Source organism: Oncorhynchus mykiss, chromosome 8, assembly GCF_013265735.2.
Source record: "Oncorhynchus mykiss isolate Arlee chromosome 8, USDA_OmykA_1.1, whole genome shotgun sequence".
NCBI lineage: Eukaryota > Metazoa > Chordata > Actinopteri > Salmoniformes > Salmonidae > Oncorhynchus > Oncorhynchus mykiss.
The window spans coordinates 14336930-14355551 of NC_048572.1; the positions used below are offsets into that span (position 1 = coordinate 14336930).

At 44.6% G+C, this 18622-nt stretch overlaps 2 protein-coding genes across 7 annotated transcripts in view; one reads left to right on the plus strand and one right to left on the minus strand.

The window, feature by feature from the left end:
• Positions 1–745: 745 nt before the first annotated feature.
• Positions 746–3036, plus strand: LOC110529440 (DNA-binding protein inhibitor ID-2). The gene is made up of 3 exons (XM_021611611.2): positions 746–1200; positions 1704–1767; positions 2590–3036. The coding sequence occupies exons 1-2, from the start codon at positions 808–810 to the stop codon at positions 1746–1748; spliced, it is 438 nt and encodes a 145-aa protein (XP_021467286.1). The 5' UTR covers positions 746–807; the 3' UTR covers positions 1749–1767; positions 2590–3036.
• A 534-nt stretch (positions 3037–3570) lies between these two features.
• LOC110529441 (kinase D-interacting substrate of 220 kDa B) overlaps positions 3571–18622 on the minus strand; it is a 52159-nt gene continuing 37107 nt past the window's right edge. For 3 of the 6 annotated variants that reach the window (XM_036984823.1, XM_036984821.1, XM_036984822.1), the window contains exons 23-30: positions 17620–17798; positions 16830–17065; positions 16122–16247; positions 14372–14401; positions 12266–12403; positions 8922–9020; positions 8483–8713; positions 3571–6802 (exon numbers count right to left, since the gene is read on the minus strand). In XM_036984823.1, the coding sequence (XP_036840718.1) occupies positions 5600–6802; positions 8483–8713; positions 8922–9020; positions 12266–12403; positions 14372–14401; positions 16122–16247; positions 16830–17065; positions 17620–17798 (2242 nt within the window). In that variant the 3' untranslated portion in view covers positions 3571–5599. The remainder of the gene's footprint in view (positions 6803–8482; positions 8714–8921; positions 9021–12265; positions 12404–14371; positions 14402–16121; positions 16248–16829; positions 17066–17619; positions 17799–18622) is intronic. The other 3 variants (XM_036984824.1, XM_036984825.1, XM_036984826.1) reach the window with 3 other exon arrangements.

The following is an 18622-nucleotide window of genomic DNA, read 5'->3' on the forward strand; positions in this document are numbered from 1 at the left end:
TCCATCTTAAGTCAGCTGAGAGCCCGCGCGCTGACTTGCAGCTGCCGTCGTCATAGCAGCCGCCTAAGCGGCGCCGCGCTGACTGGCTTCTAGGGCTGCTGTGAATTGGATGTCGTCACAGCGCTGGCGCCAGGGAGTCGGTAGAAGTGGGAGCTTGCGGCGATGCAGGCAACTCGCTACAGCTACTGCAGTGTGTGTTGAGCTCTGTTGTGCCAAGCCATCATCCGATTGGGTTCATCTTGGTACAGTGGGAAAGAAATTGAGAAACTGAGCATAGTTTAACGCATTGTGAAGTAAACTCACTCCAGATGAGCTAGTGGCCACGAAACCCTGAAATGTCCCTCTATGGAAAAAAATATAGACTAACAATAGTTGGAACTTGGAAATGTAATAAGATGGTAAAACATCAAACTTAAATGTATCTGCGTAATTACGAGGTAGACTACATTCATCACATGGATGTGCCTTCATTTAGATCAGAAATACAGACTCAGATGACTTCAAAACAGATTTTCACAAGGGCCCGCCAACCTCATCTCGCAGGTAACAGAGAAGAGCATCACTTTAGTGCGCGCCTTCACATAACTTGCTCAAGAATGCGGAAAATATGGGAGGGACGTAAAAGATAAACCGCATTTAAACCAATACTGTTGCTTGGGATAGTGATTGACACTTCTAGGTAGCCAATTGACGTGCATTTCGCCCTGATGTGCGACAAGCCCCGTTCACGAGCCTTTATAAGAACAATTGACAGCGTGCTGACTGATTGTACACGGCGAAGACTGGCCTAAAATACCGGTTTCTTTCATGCATAATATCTTATCACACTCAACTGTCGTCATGAAAGCAATAAGCCCGGAGCGGTCTATGAGGAACAACATCTCCAACTCGTCGGAACATACCCTCGGCATCTCCCGGAGCAAGAGCCCGATGGATGACCCTCTGAGTCTGCTGTACAATATGAACGACTGCTACACAATGCTGAAGGAACTCGTGCCCAGCCTCCCACAGAACGGGAACGTCAGTAAAATTGAGATATTGCAGCATGTTATAGACTATATCTTGGACCTTCAGATTGCACTGGACTCAAGCTCGTCCCTCTCCAGCTGCCAACATCAGCAGCAGCGGCCGGGACAGGCAACATCACCCAGGAATCCCCTAGCAACCATCAACTCAGACATCAGCCTCATCACCTTTCAGGTAAAAATAGAATCAAATAGCTTTATTTTTTTTCCAATTAGAGGACTTCTGTTTTGGAGTGGTTCAGAAAAATAAATAGACGAAACCATAGTGGGCTACACAGATTCTAGCGTGTTCAATTGGAATTCCTACATTTTAATAGATCCCCTAAATCCTATGACATGTACAGTTTTAATGTGGCCTTGTTAATATATGTTTAAATTAAGATTTGTTTTATTTTTATATATATGTTTATATGCTTACTTTAATTAAAGGCTTTTAGAATAGATCTATTTTTTAAAACATTATTTCCAAGCAGTCTGCCTATTTGACTTCTCATAAAGCTTTTGCATTTGACTATGTGCCACTGTTGGTTATTGTACACATGACAGCTTGGTGGTGAATGAATGGAGCATCAGCCCAATAGAGACCAGACCACTGCAACTGTACTCACTCAGCAATGCCAGGAGCCTCTCTCTGTAAATTGTGATATTTAACAGTGGTTGTCTTACCTGTTTTTACAGTCAACTGATCACTTCCCCAAAGGGACAGAGACTCATGACAGCTAAACTCTCCTTCACTGACTGGGTAAGTGTTTCCTTACTGCCATTATTCTATCCATAATTTCTATTTGAAATGGTCATTTTATTCACTAGGAAAAAAACAAGCTGCGCTCAAATTGGTCCAAACTACACTGTCCCAATGGGAGAACCCTTTTGGATTCCATGTAGAACCCTCTGTGGAAAGATAGAACCCAAAAGGGTTCTACCCGGGACCAAAAAGGGTTCTCCTATGGGGAGAACCCTTAGATTCTAGATATCACTTTTTTTGTGTGTATAAAGTCATGGATACTTGGTATGAGTTGCTCTTTGAAAAGGGTAGTCTATGTGAAGTGTTATATTGTTGACTGGACTAAGATATGACATCACTGTAGATGGAATAACCGATCACGAAATAATAGTCTCTGGCTACATAAGACAGACTGGCTACTCCCGTCAGTGGTTGTGGGTTCTGAAAACAGAGAGGAAAAGCAGGCGCCAGCCAGCATCATTATAGCTATAGTATAGATCCATTCCCACGTTGTACTTAGAGGTTGACAGGATGTTGCTTACTCCTCCGTCGACGCCACCATCTGGTGCTCAGGGATTGCCCAGTATTTCAGTGTTTGCATCCCAAATAGCACCATATTCTCTATGTAGTGCCCTAGGGGCCCTGGTTAAAAGTAGTGCACTACATAGGGAATAGGGTGCCATATGAGACACACCCTCACCAGTATTTCAGTGTTTGGTTAAAGTAGAAAAAGAAGTGTCTTCCTCTCAGGCGCCAGTCTGACTGTCCAGTTCCCTGTCTGTCCTTCAGCCTTGCTTCTCTTTAAACACGACCCTCTTTTCTCTTCCCAATCTCTTACAGGTGTGTTTTAAACAGGACCTCGTGTTCCCCTCCAATGGCTGGCTGGATTTCCGCTTGATTTAACTTTAATTTGTCTTCCTAAAAGGAGATATGTGTTGTTGTTTTTACTTTTTATTTATCTACTGGCCTGGCTGATATCTTTTCTTCCAACTGAAGAATGATTCCTCAACAACGGTGGGAACACAACGACAGACTGACTGAGATTACAGTATTGAAACAAGATATCTTTCCACAAGAGGAGATAGCCTTTTCTTTTGGAAGTGGCACATTACTACAGACAGACTAATGGTCAGTCGATGTATATAAAATGTTAAGACAAAATCATGCCTGTATAGTAGCTGATTTGTTGCAGAGAATATAAAGATGCATTTTATTGTACTGCGGCTTTCAAAGAAATGTTGTAAATTGCACTTTTATACAATAATAAAGTATATTCCTTATACTGTACATTATGTTAATATCCATATTACGTTATAATACCTGACCTATTTCAATCTTTTAAATTACTGTCACTGTACTTTCTCTTACATCAAAGGATGGTGCAACTTCCCTTTATCTTGCTTTTTAATGTGTCTGAATAGAGTCAGATTAATTAGGAAGACGATATCACAAGGCTCAATGCATTGCAGTTACTAATCTTATCTAGTTATCCAGGACGGTGTGCCCAGATGCATCTCGTCACACTGGTGGTTCTCTGGAGCACAGTTGGTAACGCATGGCACTTGCAACTCTAGGATAGTGGGTTCGATTCTCGGGATCAACCATACGTAAAACAATTTATGCACGCATGACTCTTAAGTCGCTTTGGATGAGAGCGTCTGACAAATGGCACATAATATTACGGCACATACTATTTTGGCATGGGGGAGCACGCCTCCTGCTGGTCGACGTTAAGAAGGAACTGCTATATGAAAGTATGAGAATACTTAGTGGTTCATACGTATCATTTCTCTGTGAGAACATACAAGAGGCTAGACTGTAGAAGGTCAACATCCAGGTTTTATTTTTCAGTCAGATAATGTCTGACGGCACCATTCACTTCTTTCCCTTCATAGATAGAATATCTCGTGTTCTTCTCCCACGTGGTTATCATCCGACAGGTTAAGACACATACAACATTACAGTGCATGCAACACATAGGAGAGCACTTTGACATTTGCACTGATATTTGCAAACTAATTTACGCATGCAATGTACAGTTCATTAGGTACGCATGCAACAACAATCTTTACTGTAGCCAGATTTGTGAATCGGACGCCATTAAGTGTACATTTTATTACTGCTTAATTAAAATGTACATTTAATGGCATCGGATTCACAAATGGGGCCTCTACTACGTTACGGGAGGAGACAGGCCCTGACAACATGTAATAAACCAAATAACATTACAACCACTGTTCATGACAAAGCAGCATACATACAGTCCCATGTATCATATGGAGAAGAGTCAGCAACTGAATTTTGCAGCGATCCAATAACTTTTTCTGAAGATTACTTCTCGTTGTTAAATTGTTGTTATTGTAACATATTAGTGTCAACGTCCCTCCCTTTTATCCAACATTTTTGTTCGTGTTGGCAGGAGATGCGTCCCAAATGGCACCCTATTCCACCGATAGCGCACTACTTTGGACCAGGGCCCATAGGAAGGTAAGATAGTTAAAAGCCCTGTGGCTTTTGCAATGAGACAAATAGTTTAGTTGACTCTCCTCCATGTCATTTGCTGATACGCGACAAAAACAGATCCCACACACAATTTTGTTCATTTGGCTCACGTGTTCATATGCATTCATTCTTCATCTATACCAGGTATCTTCTTTTACCCACCCACAAGCTCTACATCACTTGTTGACACACATAGGCAGCAGCAGCTAATATTAACACTGTTGAGGCATGCTTGTAGCCTGGTCCCAGATCTGTTTGTGTTCTTGCCAGCTCCATTGCTCATTGTCAAGCCATTGGCATGACAAGGAGTTGGCGAGATGGCACAGACAGACTGACACCCAGGCTACCATGCTTGTTGTAGTGCAAAACAATAAACAGATAGTTAGTCACTGTACGTAGTTAAGTTATAAATTATACTGTAAAAAAAGGGACGGCGCTGTTAAGTGCTTTTACTGATTGGAATAATCGAAATTTACACTTTGGTTAATTCAACCTGTTCTATCAATTTGTCTGAAATCCAATAACGAATTTGTCAGATCATGGTGAGTTTTTTTATTTGAATGAAAGCTTCTAAATTGCTTTCAACCCCTCATGCACATTGAATAGCGGTAGGGGCAATGTAGCGACGGCAGCCTATCAGAAGAGTTGCCGAGGCGTGGCTTTCAGTTGGTTATTTTAAAACATCTTATTTTTTAGCTTGTTGATTTAAATTGCTTGTAACACAGAATAAATGTGGATAGGTAATTCCAAATGAAAAAGTGAACTAGGAACAAGATAAAAAAAATTGGTTGTATTGTCATTAAATATTTTTTGGATTTGTTATATTAAGTTTAACCAAAGGGGAAATGTAGGTTTAGTGTTGAGATAAACAGGTAACAATGTCAAATATAATGAAATATAACAGTTGGCATTGAATCATATATTTGTCATAATAATGTTGTTGTTTTTACCAGAGGTGAAGTAAATTAGGTTAATCTAAAGATCTTATTTTTTTTTACAGTGTGCGTAGCTAGCTACCTTCACCTCTAGAGAATATCAAGACAGTTAGTAGAGGTCACTTCACTTCACTTTAGACGATACAAATACAGAGTACAACATCTCAGTGAGCTACCTCTACTTAGTAGCCTGGTGAAACCAGACTAACCGCTGCGCTCTCCTGTAACAGAATGTGAGGTTGCCAGATCAGGCTGGTTTAACAAGGCTATCTACTTAGTGCTTGGTGTGCACTAACATAATTTATTTACCCATTTAGCTAGCTACGGTACCTTGCTACGCATGCATTGTCAGATTACCACACCAAACATCTACTGACTAAGTGCTCTCCTGGGAATGAGATGGGCGGGGGGGCTCACAGGATGCTCTCGCGCTCCTCTCCGAAAGTGACAGTGTCGGAGGACACGGTGGTGATCTCCGGAGGATCCCCGGGGTTCAGCCCCCTCTTCAGGTGCACCACGCGGACGTTCTCGTTGTGCGGGCCGGGCTTGGTGGTGGTACTGGTGGTGCCGGAACCCGGGGAGATGATAACCTCGCTGATGGAGGAGGATGTAGGGGTGGAACAGGTGGTGTCGGTGGACCCCATTGGAGCCCTCTGTCCCTGGCAACGCTGCTGGTTCCCCTGCTGCTGGGCGTTGGTGTTGTTGTTAAGGGTGGTGTTGCTGGGCGTGCGGTTGAGGTTGTAGCTCTTGGACGATGGCCAGCTCTCTTCGGGGCTGCTGGCCAGCAGGCTGCACTGGTCCTCAGAGCAGATGGACATGCGGGCCACAGCTGGGTCCTGGAGACCACTCAGGCTGCTGGGCAGACCCCTCTTACTGGCCGCCCGGCTCTGGCTGTCCTCCTGGTCCAGCTCGATCAGGTTGGCCTGCTCCAGCTGGGACAGGTCAGCCTCCTCGTCTTGCAGGGAGTGGTTGGGCGAGCTCTCGTTGGAGCGCATGCCAGAGTCAGACGAATCCTTCTTATCCAGCATGGCGTCAGACAGGTATTCTTTACCCTTAGCCAGAGCCAGGGAGGATGCTTTGGGGTCACCTGGCTTTTTCGCGTCCCCCAAGAGAGGAGCGTCGGAGTTCTCTGAATCCTCGTCATCGCTGGTGAGCTTCTGGTAGGGCAGCCCGCCAGTCTTCATCTTGAGGTCGGCTGCTCCCTGGAACAGGCCGCTCCCCCGGTCACTGGACCCGGGCGCCTTGCGTCCGAGCAGGGTCTTGGAGGAGCCATGGGGGTCCTGCTTCTCGTCCTCCTCTGTGATGGGGTCCAGGGGGGCTTCGGCGGTGGTGAAGTCCGGGGCGTCCACGGCGGGAAGCTTGGAGGTGCTTCTCTTGGTGGTAGCCTTGTCCTTGGTTTTGTCCTCGGAGCTGGCAGAGGTCATGAACTGGTTGGGGTGGGGCTGGACGGGCTTCTCTCCCCCTCCTCCGCCCACCTCCAGCGTGGCCATCTGGGCGATGTACTCCTGGTAGGCGTTGCGGTACTCCGACTGCTGCTTTTCCGTCAGCTTGACGATGTCGTTGGACGACTCCTGGGAGTTGAGGCTGGACATGCTGGGGGTGCGGTGGGTGGGGGCCTGGAGAGGGGGACATGGAACATTGCATCTCCTAGATCTGTGGTCTAAGTACATATGAAGGCTATCATTTGGTTTACATACAGGCCAACAGCTTAATTAATGGTTCTGTACATATACAGTACTAGTGCAAAGTTTGGACACACCTACTCATTCAAGGGTTTATCTTCATTTGACTATTTGCTACATTGTAGAATAACAGTGAATATCTCAAAACCATGAAATAACATATGGAATCATGTAGTCACCAAAAAAAAAGTGTTAAACAAAACAAAATATATTTTAGATGAGACTCTTCAAAGTAGCCACCCTTTGCTTTGATGACAGCTTTGCACATTCTTGGCATTCTCTCAACCAACTTCATGAGGTAGTCACCTGGAATGTATTTACATTTACAGGAATGTCTTGTTAAAAGTTAATTTGCACATTTGAGACAATCAATTATGTTGTGACAAGGTAGAGGTGGTATACAGAAGATAGCCCTATTTGGTAAAAGACCAAGTCCATATTATGTCAAGAACAGCTCAAATAAGCAAAGAGAAACGTCAGTCCATCACTACTTTAAGACATGAAGGTCAGTCAATCCAGAACATTTCAAGAACTCTGAAAGTTTCTTCAAGTGCAGTTGCAAAAACCAAGCGCTATGATGAAACTGGCTCTCATGAGGACAGCCAAAGGAAAGGAAGACCCAGAGTTACCTCTGCTGCAGAGGATAAGTTCATTAGAGTTACCAGCCTCAGATTGCAGCCCAAATAAATGCTTCAAGTAACAGACACATCTCAACATCAACTGTTCAGAGGAGACTGCACGAATCAGGCCTTCGGTCAAATTTCTGCAAAGAAACCACTACTAAAGGACAACAATAAGAAGAGGAGACTTTCTCGGGCCAAGAAACACGAGCAATGGACATTAGACAGGTGGAAATCTGTCCTTCGATCTAATGAGTCCAAATGTAAGATTTTTGGTTCCAACTGCCATGGATGGATGATCTCTGCATGTGTGGTTCCCACCGTGAAGCATGGAGGAGGAGGTATGATGGTATGGGGTGGTTTGCTGGTGACACTGTCTGTGATTTATTTAGAATTCAAGACACACTTAACCAGCATGGCTACCACAGCATTCTGCAGCGATACGCCATCCCATCTGGTTCGTGCTTAGTGCGACTATCATTTGTTTTTCAACAGGACAATGACCCAACACACCTCCAGGCTGTGTAAGAGCTATTTGACCAAGGAGAAGAATAGAGTGCTGCATCAGATGACCTGGCCTGGGATGGTTTGGGATGAGTTGGACCGCAGAGTGATGGAAAAGCAGCCAACAGGTGCTCAGCATATGTGGGAATTCTTTCAAGACAGTTTGAGCTGGTTGAGAGAATGCCTACAGTCAGCAAAGTTGTCATCAAGGCAAAGGGTGTCTACTTTGAGGAATCAAAAATATAAAACAATTTGATTTGTTTAACACTTTTTTAAGTTACTACATGATTCCATGTGTGTTATTTCATAGTTTTAATATCTTCACTATTATTCTACAATGTAGAAAATAGTAAAAATAAAGAAAAACCCTTGAATGTCCAACCTTTTGACTGGTACTGTACATAGCTACACAATTCCAGTCTTTCTGTCAACGTAATATAATGACGCAACATAGACCTCTCTACAATGGAAGAGACCACCAGTCACTCACCATCCATGTGTTGTTGCTGTGCCTGGGAGGCTCGTCCAGTCCCACATTGCTCAGTTCCTCAAAGCTCAGGTTGAAGCTGTACATGGGTGAGTTGGCGTCGAGGTTGGCGGTGCCGGCGTGGGGCGGAGCGACCTGGCGCCTCGGTTCCCCGTGGCCCACCACACTGCTGTCCACCTCACTGGGAGCCTCCTCATGAAGCACCTGGCTCTCCACGTGACGCATCTCCAACACCTAGAGGAAGAGGCGGCGAGAGAAGGCAGAGGAGTAAGAGGGAAAGGAAGAAGAAGAAGAGGAAGAGAAAGTAGAACATTGCACCAATCTCTAAATACGGCTGGGCTAAATAGTAATTACTGCTTGATAACAGCAGTGTCCAGTGTTAAAGCTATTGGTAAATCCACTACAAAAGAAAATAACATGCAAGAGGCAAGGTTAAACTCACGGTTCCTCTGAAGAGCTGCCAGTCTCCAAAGTTCATTTTCATTTCATTCTTCAGCTCATCAATGTTGCACTGGGTCAGAACTCTGCCATTCACATTAGCCTGAGAGACAAAGAAGAGAATGAGACAAGGAAGAGGAGGTTAATGAGAGAGAGAGAGAGAGAGAGAGAGAGAGAGAGAGAGAGAGAGAGAGAGAGAGAGAGAGAGATTAATGGTAGCGAGAGAGGAGGTTAATGGTAGAGAGGGGAGGTTAACGGTAGAGAGAGGGGGGAGGTCAATGGTAGGGAGAGGGGGGAGGTCAATGGTAGGGAGAGAGGGGAGGTCAGAGAGAGAGGAGGTCAGAGAGAGAGAGAGAGAGAGAGATGAGGTAATTTGTAGAGAGAGGGGAGATCAATGGTAGAGAGAGAGGGGAGGTCGATGGTAGAGAGAGAGGGGAGGTTAATGGTAGAGAGAGAGAGAGAGAGAAGGTTAATGGTAGAGAGAGAGCGAGAGGAGGTTGACGGTAGAGAGAGGGGAGGTTAATGGTAGAGAGAGGGGATGTTAATGGTAGGGAGGGAAGATTAATGGTAGAGAGAGAGAGAGAGAGAGAGAATATTAATGGTAGAGAGAGAGCGAGCGAGAGGAGGTTGATGGTAGAGAGAGAGAGAGAGAGAGAGAGAGAGAGAGAGAGAGAGAAGATTAATGGTAGAGAGAGAGCGAGCGAGAGGAGGTTGATGGTAGAGAGGGGGATGTTAATGGTAGAGAGAGAGCGAGCGAGAGGAGGTTGATGGTAGAGAGGGGGAGGTTAATGGTAGAGAGAGAGAGGAGATTAATGGTAGAGAGAGAGGAGGTTAATGGTAGAGAGAGGAAATTAATGGTAGAGAGAGAGGAGGTTAATGGTAGAGAGAGAGGAGGTTAATGGTAGAGAGAGAAGAGATTAATGGTAGAGAGAGAGAGGAGATTAATGGTAGAGAGAGGAGATTCATGGTAGAGAGAGAGCGAGGAGATTAATGGTAGAAAGAGAGGAGATTAATGGTAGAGAGAGAGAGGAGATTAATGGTAGAGAGAGAGAAGGTTAATGGTAGAGAGAGAGAGAGGAGGTTAATGGTAGAGAGAGAGAGGAGGTTAATGGTAGAGAGAGAGAGAGAGAGGAGGTTAATGGTAGAGAGAGAGAGAGAGGAGGTTAATGGTAGAGAGAGAGAGAGAGGAGGTTAATGGTAGAGAGAGAGAGAGGAGGTTAATGGTAGAGAGAGAGAGAGGAGGTTAATGGTAGAGAGAGAGAGAGGAGGTTAATGGTAGAGAGAGAGAGAGGAGGGTTAATGGTAGAGAGAGAGAGAGGAGGTTAATGGTAGAGAGAGAGAGGAGGTTAATAGTAGAGAGAGAGAGGAGGTTAATGGTAGAGAGAGAGAGAGGAGGTTAATGGTAGAGAGAGAGAGAGAGGAGGTTAATGGTAGAGAGAGAGGAGGTTAATGGTAGAGAGAGAGAGGAGGTTAATGGTAGAGAGAGAGAGGAGGTTAATGGTAGAGAGAGAGAGGAGGTTAATGGTAGAGAGAGAGAGAGGAGGTTAATGGTAGAGAGAGAGAGAGGAGGTTAATGGTAGAGAGAGAGAGGAGGTTAATGGTAGAGAGAGAGAGAGAGGAGGTTAATGGTAGAGAGAGAGAGAGAGGAGGTTAATGGTAGAGAGAGAGAGAGGAGGTTAATGGTAGAGAGAGAGAGAGGAGGTTAATGGTAGAGAGAGAGAGAGAGGAGAGATTAATGGTAGAGAGAGAGAGAGAGGAGGTTAATGGTAGAGAGAGAGAGGAGGTTAATGGTAGAGAGAGAGATGAGGTTAATGGTAGAGAGAGAGGAGATTAATGGTAGAGAGAGAGGAGATTAATGGTAGAGAGCAGGTTAATGGTAGAGAGAGAGAGAGGAGGTTAATGGTAGAGAGAGAGAGAGAGGAGGTTAATGGTAGAGAGAGAGAGAGAGGAGGTTAATGGTAGAGAGAGAGAGAGGAGGTTAATGGTAGAGAGAGAGAGAGGAGGTTAATGGTAGAGAGAGAGAGAGAGGAGAGATTAATGGTAGAGAGAGAGAGAGAGGAGGTTAATGGTAGAGAGAGAGAGAGGAGGTTAATGGTAGAGAGAGAGGAGGTTAATGGTAGAGAGAGAGAGGAGGTTAATGGTAGAGAGAGAGGAGGTTAATGGTAGAGAGAGAGGAGGTTAATGGTAGAGAGAGAGAGGAGGTTAATGGTAGAGAGAGAGAGGAGGTTAATGGTAGAGAGAGAGAGAGGAGGTTAATGGTAGAGAGAGAGAGGAGGTTAATGGTAGAGAGAGAGATGAGGTTAATGGTAGAGAGAGAGGAGATTAATGGTAGAGAGCAGGTTAATGGTAGAGAGAGAGAGAGGAGGTTAATGGTAGAGAGAGAGAGAGAGAGGAGGTTAATGGTAGAGAGAGAGAGAGAGAGGAGGTTAATGGTAGAGAGAGAGAGAGGAGGTTAATGGTAGAGAGAGAGAGAGGAGGTTAATGGTAGAGAGAGAGAGAGAGGAGAGATTAATGGTAGAGAGAGAGAGAGAGGAGGTTAATGGTAGAGAGAGAGAGAGGAGGTTAATGGTAGAGAGAGAGGAGGTTAATGGTAGAGAGAGAGAGGAGGTTAATGGTAGAGAGAGAGGAGGTTAATGGTAGAGAGAGAGGAGGTTAATGGTAGAGAGAGAGAGGAGGTTAATGGTAGAGAGAGAGAGGAGGTTAATGGTAGAGAGAGAGAGAGGAGGTTAATGGTAGAGAGAGAGAGGAGGTTAATGGTAGAGAGAGAGAGTGGAGGTTAATGGTAGAGAGAGAGAGGAGGTTAATGGTAGAGAGAGAGGAGGTTAATGGTAGAGAGAAGAGGTTAATGGTAGAGAGAGAAGAGGTTAATGGTAGAGAGAGGGAGAGGGAGAGAGAGAGAGGGAGAGAGAGAGAGGAGGTTGATGGTAGAGAGAGAGGAGGTTAATGGTAGAGAGGAGGTTAATGGTAGAGAGAGAAGAGGTTAATGGTAGAGAGAGGGAGAGAGAGAGGAGGTTGATGGTAGAGAGAGAGGAGGTTAATGGTAGAGAGGAGTAGAGAGGAGGTTAATGGTAGAGAGAGAGGAGGTTAATGGTAGAGAGGAGGTTAATGGTAGAGAGAGAAGAGGTTAATGGTAGAGAGAGGGAGAGAGAGGAGGTTGATGGTAGAAAGAGGGAGAGAGAGAGAGGAGGTTGATGGTAGAGAGAGAGGAGGTTAATGGTAGAGAGAGGGAGAGAGAGGAGGTTGATGGTAGAGAGAGGGAGAGAGAGAGAGGAGGTTGATGGTAGAGAGAGAGGAGGTTAATGGTAGAGAGGAGGTTAATGGTAGAGATCTATCTCTCTCTCTGCTCACCTTCTTAATGGTGGCAGTGTACTGGGCCAGCATGCTCTGGTCGATACCCTCGATATGTTTGACACGTTCACACACTGTGTCTGTGTTCATGGAGCTCAGGAGGATGGCCGGGGTCCCCGACACCACCGAGGCTGAACCCTGACACACACACACACACAACCAGGTCCAGAACACGCGTCAACCAACAGGTAAAACATGGCTTATTGGTTAATACAGTATGGCTACATTTGATGGAGGTCAAGATGACATTTCTCAAAGGTATCATGTGCTGTACTCATAAAAAAATATAATAGAATGGGAATTCCATGCTGAAACACTGATATCTGCAAAGGTAACACAGAAAGGCCCAGTGAAAGGGGAGAGCAACATGAGAAGAACGTAGGGAACATAAAGCATCAGTAGGTATGAGAAACTACAATATGGGTTGTTGATGAGTGGAGCTATCCCGAGGGTGAATACAATATGACAATGGGGTTAATAGAGGTTAGGTCCAAACCAAACGTTGTCAGTGAGTGGATGAGAGAATACTGTAGGGTAAAAAATAATATAAAACTTGGATGTAATCTGTGACATCACTTCCTGCTATCTACTATCACTACTAGGCTACTCACTAATTCAGGAGTTAGACCATACACTATTAGAAAAAAGGTTTTCAAAAGGGTTCTTCGGCTGTCTCCCCATAGGAAAACCCCTCTGTGGACCGGGTTCTACATGGAACCAAACGGGTTCTCCCCTAGTACCAGAAAGGGTTCTACAAAGGGTTCTCCTATGGGAATAGCCAAAGAACCCTTTAAGGTTCTAGATAGCACCTTTCTTGCTAAGAGTGTAGAAATAGAATCACTAGAACAGCCCCTCAGACCATTGACTTGACTGAGGATGTCTGTTCTAGTAATTTACCGGTAAGTGATACACACCCAGTATCACAGTACGGATAGAATGTACAGAGCAATACATGGTGCAGGATTATTATTACTATTCACTTGTCAAACAGGTTAGTTTTAGGTCTTTATGAAACCACAGGCTGTATGTTCAACGTCATTGACTCAGAGTAGGAGGACGGTCTTCAGAAGACAGGTTAGTTTTAGGTCTTTATGAAACCACAGGCTGTATGTTCAACGTCACTGACTCAGAGTAGGAGGACGGTCTTCAGAAGACAGGTTAGTTTTAGGTCTTTATGAAACCACAGGCTGTATTTTCAACGTCACTGACTCAGAGTAGGAGGACGGTCTTCAGAAGACAGGTTAGTTTTAGGTCTTTATGAAACCACAGGCTGTATTTTCAACGTCACTGACTCAGAGTAGGAGGACGGTCTTCAGAAGACAGGTTAGTTTTAGGTCTTTATGAAACCACAGGCTGTATGTTCAACGTCACTGACTCAGAGTAGGAGGACGGTCTTCAGAAGACAGGGTTTAGGTAAGGAGAGTTCAGCTAGAAGGGCCAGACAAAATCAAATGTTTGAAATGCTTATAGAGACTTGTACAAGTGTTACAAATCTACAATGTATCTTACAAAGTTATAAAACATCTGTAATTGTAAATAGGTCTTAAATAGTATGACAGAAGCAGATCAAAGATTTCACTAGTCAGCGGCCTTGTAGCATCACTTAGTGCCCTAACAAGGGAGCTACACTAGTGTCACAAAACCAGCTTTTCAGCTACTATACTGGATGTGCAGTTTCTTGATGGCGTGAGCAGAATACACGCCACTTTATCAAGTGTTCTCGGGTGTGAGCCGGGGGTTTGTGATATATGGCCAATATACCACAGCTAAGGTCTGTATCCAGGCACTCCGCGTTGAGTCGTTCATAAGGACAGCCCTTATCGTGATATATTGGCCATATACTACACCTCCTCGGAAACCAGAGCTGAGCCGTACCACTTCCACCCAGGTTTCATTGACATGAATGGGAGCTTCTTGCGCTCTGCAAAAAGGTATTACTCCAGTGTAGCATGCCTGTAACTCCTAGTTCCCATTCAAGAGAGTGGGCTAGAGTTTCCAAGGCGCATGCTGGGATTACAGAGGTCATATCCCTTCCGAAGGGGGTCAGTTTGTCGGTCTAGGTCTAGTTAGGAGGAGTTAGGGAAAACATCTGAATGGATTCAGTACCTGCTTCTTTTTCAAAGACGGTACCTTAAACTGCTTGGAGGGAGGAGAGAGAATGAGAGGTGGAGAGAAACAGATGGAAGGGTGAGGAGGGAGTGGCTACAGCAGGTGTTCATCAGAAAGGGATGTGAGGAGAGAACATTAGGAAGACACACAGATGCCAACATTATCGTCTTAGAGGAGAAAAAACATTAGGGAAACATGCATATCTTCAAGAGTGGAGAGAGGAAGAGAGTGGAGAGAGAGAGGAGAGAGGAAGAAAGTGGAGAGAGAGAGAGGAGAGAGAGAGAGAGAGAGAGAGGAGAGAGGAAGAGAGTGGAGAGAGGAAGAGAGTGGAGAGAGGAAGAGAGTGGAGAGAGGAAGAGAGTGGAGAGAGGAAGAGAGTGGAGAGAGGAAGAGAGTGGAGAGAGAGAGAGTGGAGAGAGAGAGAGAGAAAGAGAGTGGAGAGAGGAAGAGAGTGGAGAGAGAGAGAGAAAGAGGAAGAGAGTGGAGAGAGAGAGAGAGGAGAGAGAGAGAGAGAGAGAGGAGAGAGGAAGAGAGTGGAGAGAGGAAGAGAGTGGAGAGAGAGAGAGAGTGGAGAGAGAGAGAGAAAGAGTGGAGAGAGGAAGAGAGTGGAGAGAGAGAGAGAAAGAGAGTGGAGAGAGAAAGAGAGGAGAGCGAGAGCCAGTGGAGAGAAAGAGGAGAGCGAGGGCATGCCTTCATTGTGAGGATTAGAATAATGTTTTTGATGTCTCTGTGGCATTCAGTGTTTTTTAGGACAGTTGGATGCTGTCATAGCAGGGTCAATGTTTCTGTGTTTCTAGTTTCTCTGTGTGTTTGTGTCTGTGTACAGAGTTCTAAATGATCCTTTTTGATTGGTGGCACGCACTGGTGCTCCCAAATTTAAAAAGTTAGGAGCACCACATGAAATCTAGGAGCAGATACAGCCTGCACAGCCTATATCGGGCCTATATGAATTCTAGCTACTCTTGAAGCACATGTTGAGCTAACATGTAACATTGTAAAGAAATTAGGTTATTATAAAAGCTACAATTTTGATAGGAATAACGGTTATTGAAATGATATAATAATATGTGGAATAATAGGTTTCTACATTGTATTAAAGCTCGATTTTCCTATTGAGATGGATTACATTGAAAAGTGTACACTGTCTCTTAAAAACGTCAGATTTGTGATGACAAAATGCAAGAGATATGTGATTCATTCATTGCTATGACCATTGATCTCCTGAAGAAGCTGTCCCTTTTCCTATCGGTGACCCCAAATGTTTGGATATACTGGTAGTTACCAGGTTGTTAGCTAGCTAGCCAATGAGGAAATATGACTGAACAATGTGTAAACAAGTGGTTAACGCACAAGTAGTTTTACAACGGTCCACGACATGGTTTCTGAATGGAAAAGTCGGTCCCGGCGATTTGCTACAGATACATATGTCGGATATGAGACCAAATTCAGATGCACTTTAGAGCCCTGTCTGTGTGTGTGTCTGTGTGGGAGGGGGATGTCTGACAAAGAAAGAGAAAGGGAGAGTGGAAGCATGTTTCTGCAATAGGGGGTGGGTTATCTGGTGAGATGAACGTCTCTGATAGAATCCGAATCGGAATGTTCTGATGTTCAAACAACCCAAATCAGAAGGTTCAAACAAGCATATATAAGCTAATGAAATTTGAAAGGACAATCATTTCTCTCTCTATAACGTGGTTATACATCCATTCTAGATGAACTATCTCTACTCACTACCTCTAATACTTACGAGTCCACTGCTCGGATCCCGGGGAAAGCCACTTTTAAGTGGGAATGGGCGTGGTGGAGGAGCATGAACAGGGAAACTGCCCACATACTGGCGTGGCAGCTGGTAAACATGATGGGGAAAATATGGCTGGAGGGAGGGGAATACCAGGAAGAAAAGAAACACATTTAACATGGGGTGAAATAAAAAATAAATAAAAAACACTTAAATATGAAACCAGCGTAACAATTGAGGTGTCTGAGATATTATGAAATACAGACTGAAGCAAATTAAACAGCCACAACATGTCAAATACATACATACATGTGTACTTAGTGTACGTATGTATGCATGTATCCATGTACAAAAAGGGGTCACACAGTACAAACACATGTTACAGCACAGAGACTTCAACTTAAATGGGAACTATAAATAACAAGACAGCTCTGCAAATTATAAACCAGAAGTGTCCCACAAAATGAGAATGGGGACGATAACAAGGTGAGAAATGTAGGCAAAGGAATGTGTTGAGGTTCAAAGCCCTTTGCTTTATTACAGAGGCCGTCAGTGATCGCCTACCAGGCAGCATACGACTGAATGAGTTAACTGACACGAGCCTGATGATCTACAAGTGAAACTTTGGTCATTCCGTTTGGAATCAGGCCCTTCTCAGTCCTATATAGAATAGCAATGTCCTTGGCGACACGAGGGTGTTCTTTCTCATACACTCACCCTGTTATAGAAGGGGTGCTGGGGGCCAGCCATACCACTGTAGTTGCTGCTGTGGGGCGGTGGGGACACCAGCCCTGGGGGGTTGAAGTGCCCGTTGAAGGAGGTGGAGGGGGAGCAGGCGGACATGCCTGACTGCTGGCTGTAGACGGAGGTGGGGCGGGGAGCAGCTTCCTGCAGGGGCAGGCTGGGATATGTCACCGCTCTGATGGTCATCTGTTCCCTGGCAGCACGCACGTCTGGGGGGAAAGAAGAGAGACAGGTAAAGAGAAATGTGTCATTAAATGTTATAATGTAATTCATAATGTAAAGTCCGGGAAAAAAGTTGGATCTGCACATAAACATGAAACCATATGACTTACTGTAACTGTAATGACATCCAAAAGACAACAGTTGTATTCAGATTGCCTACATCATATCGACAAAAGGTTCTGGCCTGACTTGTGTGGAACCCTAATTACTTGACACAGACACAGCTAGCTAGGATCGCCCTCACCTGCAGCATGCACGTCTGGGAGGAGAGGAATGCAGACAGAGAAATTTAAAGAGTTGAAATAAAAAATGGTAAAAAAAAAAAAATTGAAATCAAAAGAGTTGAAATCAAAACAATTGAAATCAAGAATTGAAATCTAAAATAATGACATCAACTCATCTGACAAATTCATGATACATTCCAAAATCTGCAAGTTGTTATTAAAGTTGGAAAGAGAATGGATGCCTGCATAATATTTCCAAAACGTATTGGAATTATTTATGTGGAACCCTGATTATTCGGTGATATGCTCTCCCTCACCTGCGATGATCTCTCGTAGTTTGGGGTCGAGGTTGACGGTGCAGGGTAGGAAGGTTTTGATGTCGCGTGCACTGAGGACGGGTGTCCGAGAGGAGAGGAACACCTCGAAGCTACGCACATCCCCGTCAATCTCCAACAGGGGCTCCACGTCTTTAGTGGTGGGAATGTTCTTGGAGATCCTAAAACAGCAGAGGTAAGACTGAAGCCTAATGAAGACAGGCGAGGAAAGAGCTATAGTTCTTCTACACTGGAAGGTCTCTTCTTTATGTTTGACATTCTGTGAGCTTCATGGATTAGTCTTTAGAATGACATATTATTGTATTTGGAGTGACAATGAAGGACATTTGAATCATTCAGGGGCGAAAACGTAAATAGAACATAAGTCATTGTTTCTTTTCGGCAACACACTTTTACACACGAAAAACCACCCAACTTTATTGTGCAGCAACTAAGCTTCTGTCTGAGAAGTAATTTACATTAAAATACACTAATCCAACCAATGGGATGCAATTATAATGACGATTCAACCAATTGAACTAATCCTTATTGCGCAGTGACTAATCTGACTGTTTCATCACGTCAGAGATTTTGTGTGTTCCAAATGGCACCCTGTTCCCTATATAGTGCACTACTCTTGTACAAAAGGAAAAGAAAGGGGGTACCTAGTCAGTGGTACAACTAAAGGCATCAACTGAAATGTGTCTTCCACATTTAACCCAACCCCTCTGAATCAGAGAGGTGTGGGGGGCTGCCTTAATCAACATCCACGTCATCGGTGCCCAGGGGAACAGTGAGTTAAACAGCCTTGCTCAAGGGCAGAACAACAGATTTTTACCTCGGTCAGCTCAGGGATTCGATCCAGCAACCTTTCAGTTACTGGCCCAATGCTCCTAGCCACCAGGCTACCTGCCATAGTGCACTATATAGGGAATAGGGTGCCATTTGGGATGTAACTCTCTCAATGGATCAGTGGGAGTAAATGTATTCTTTCTTCGATAATAAC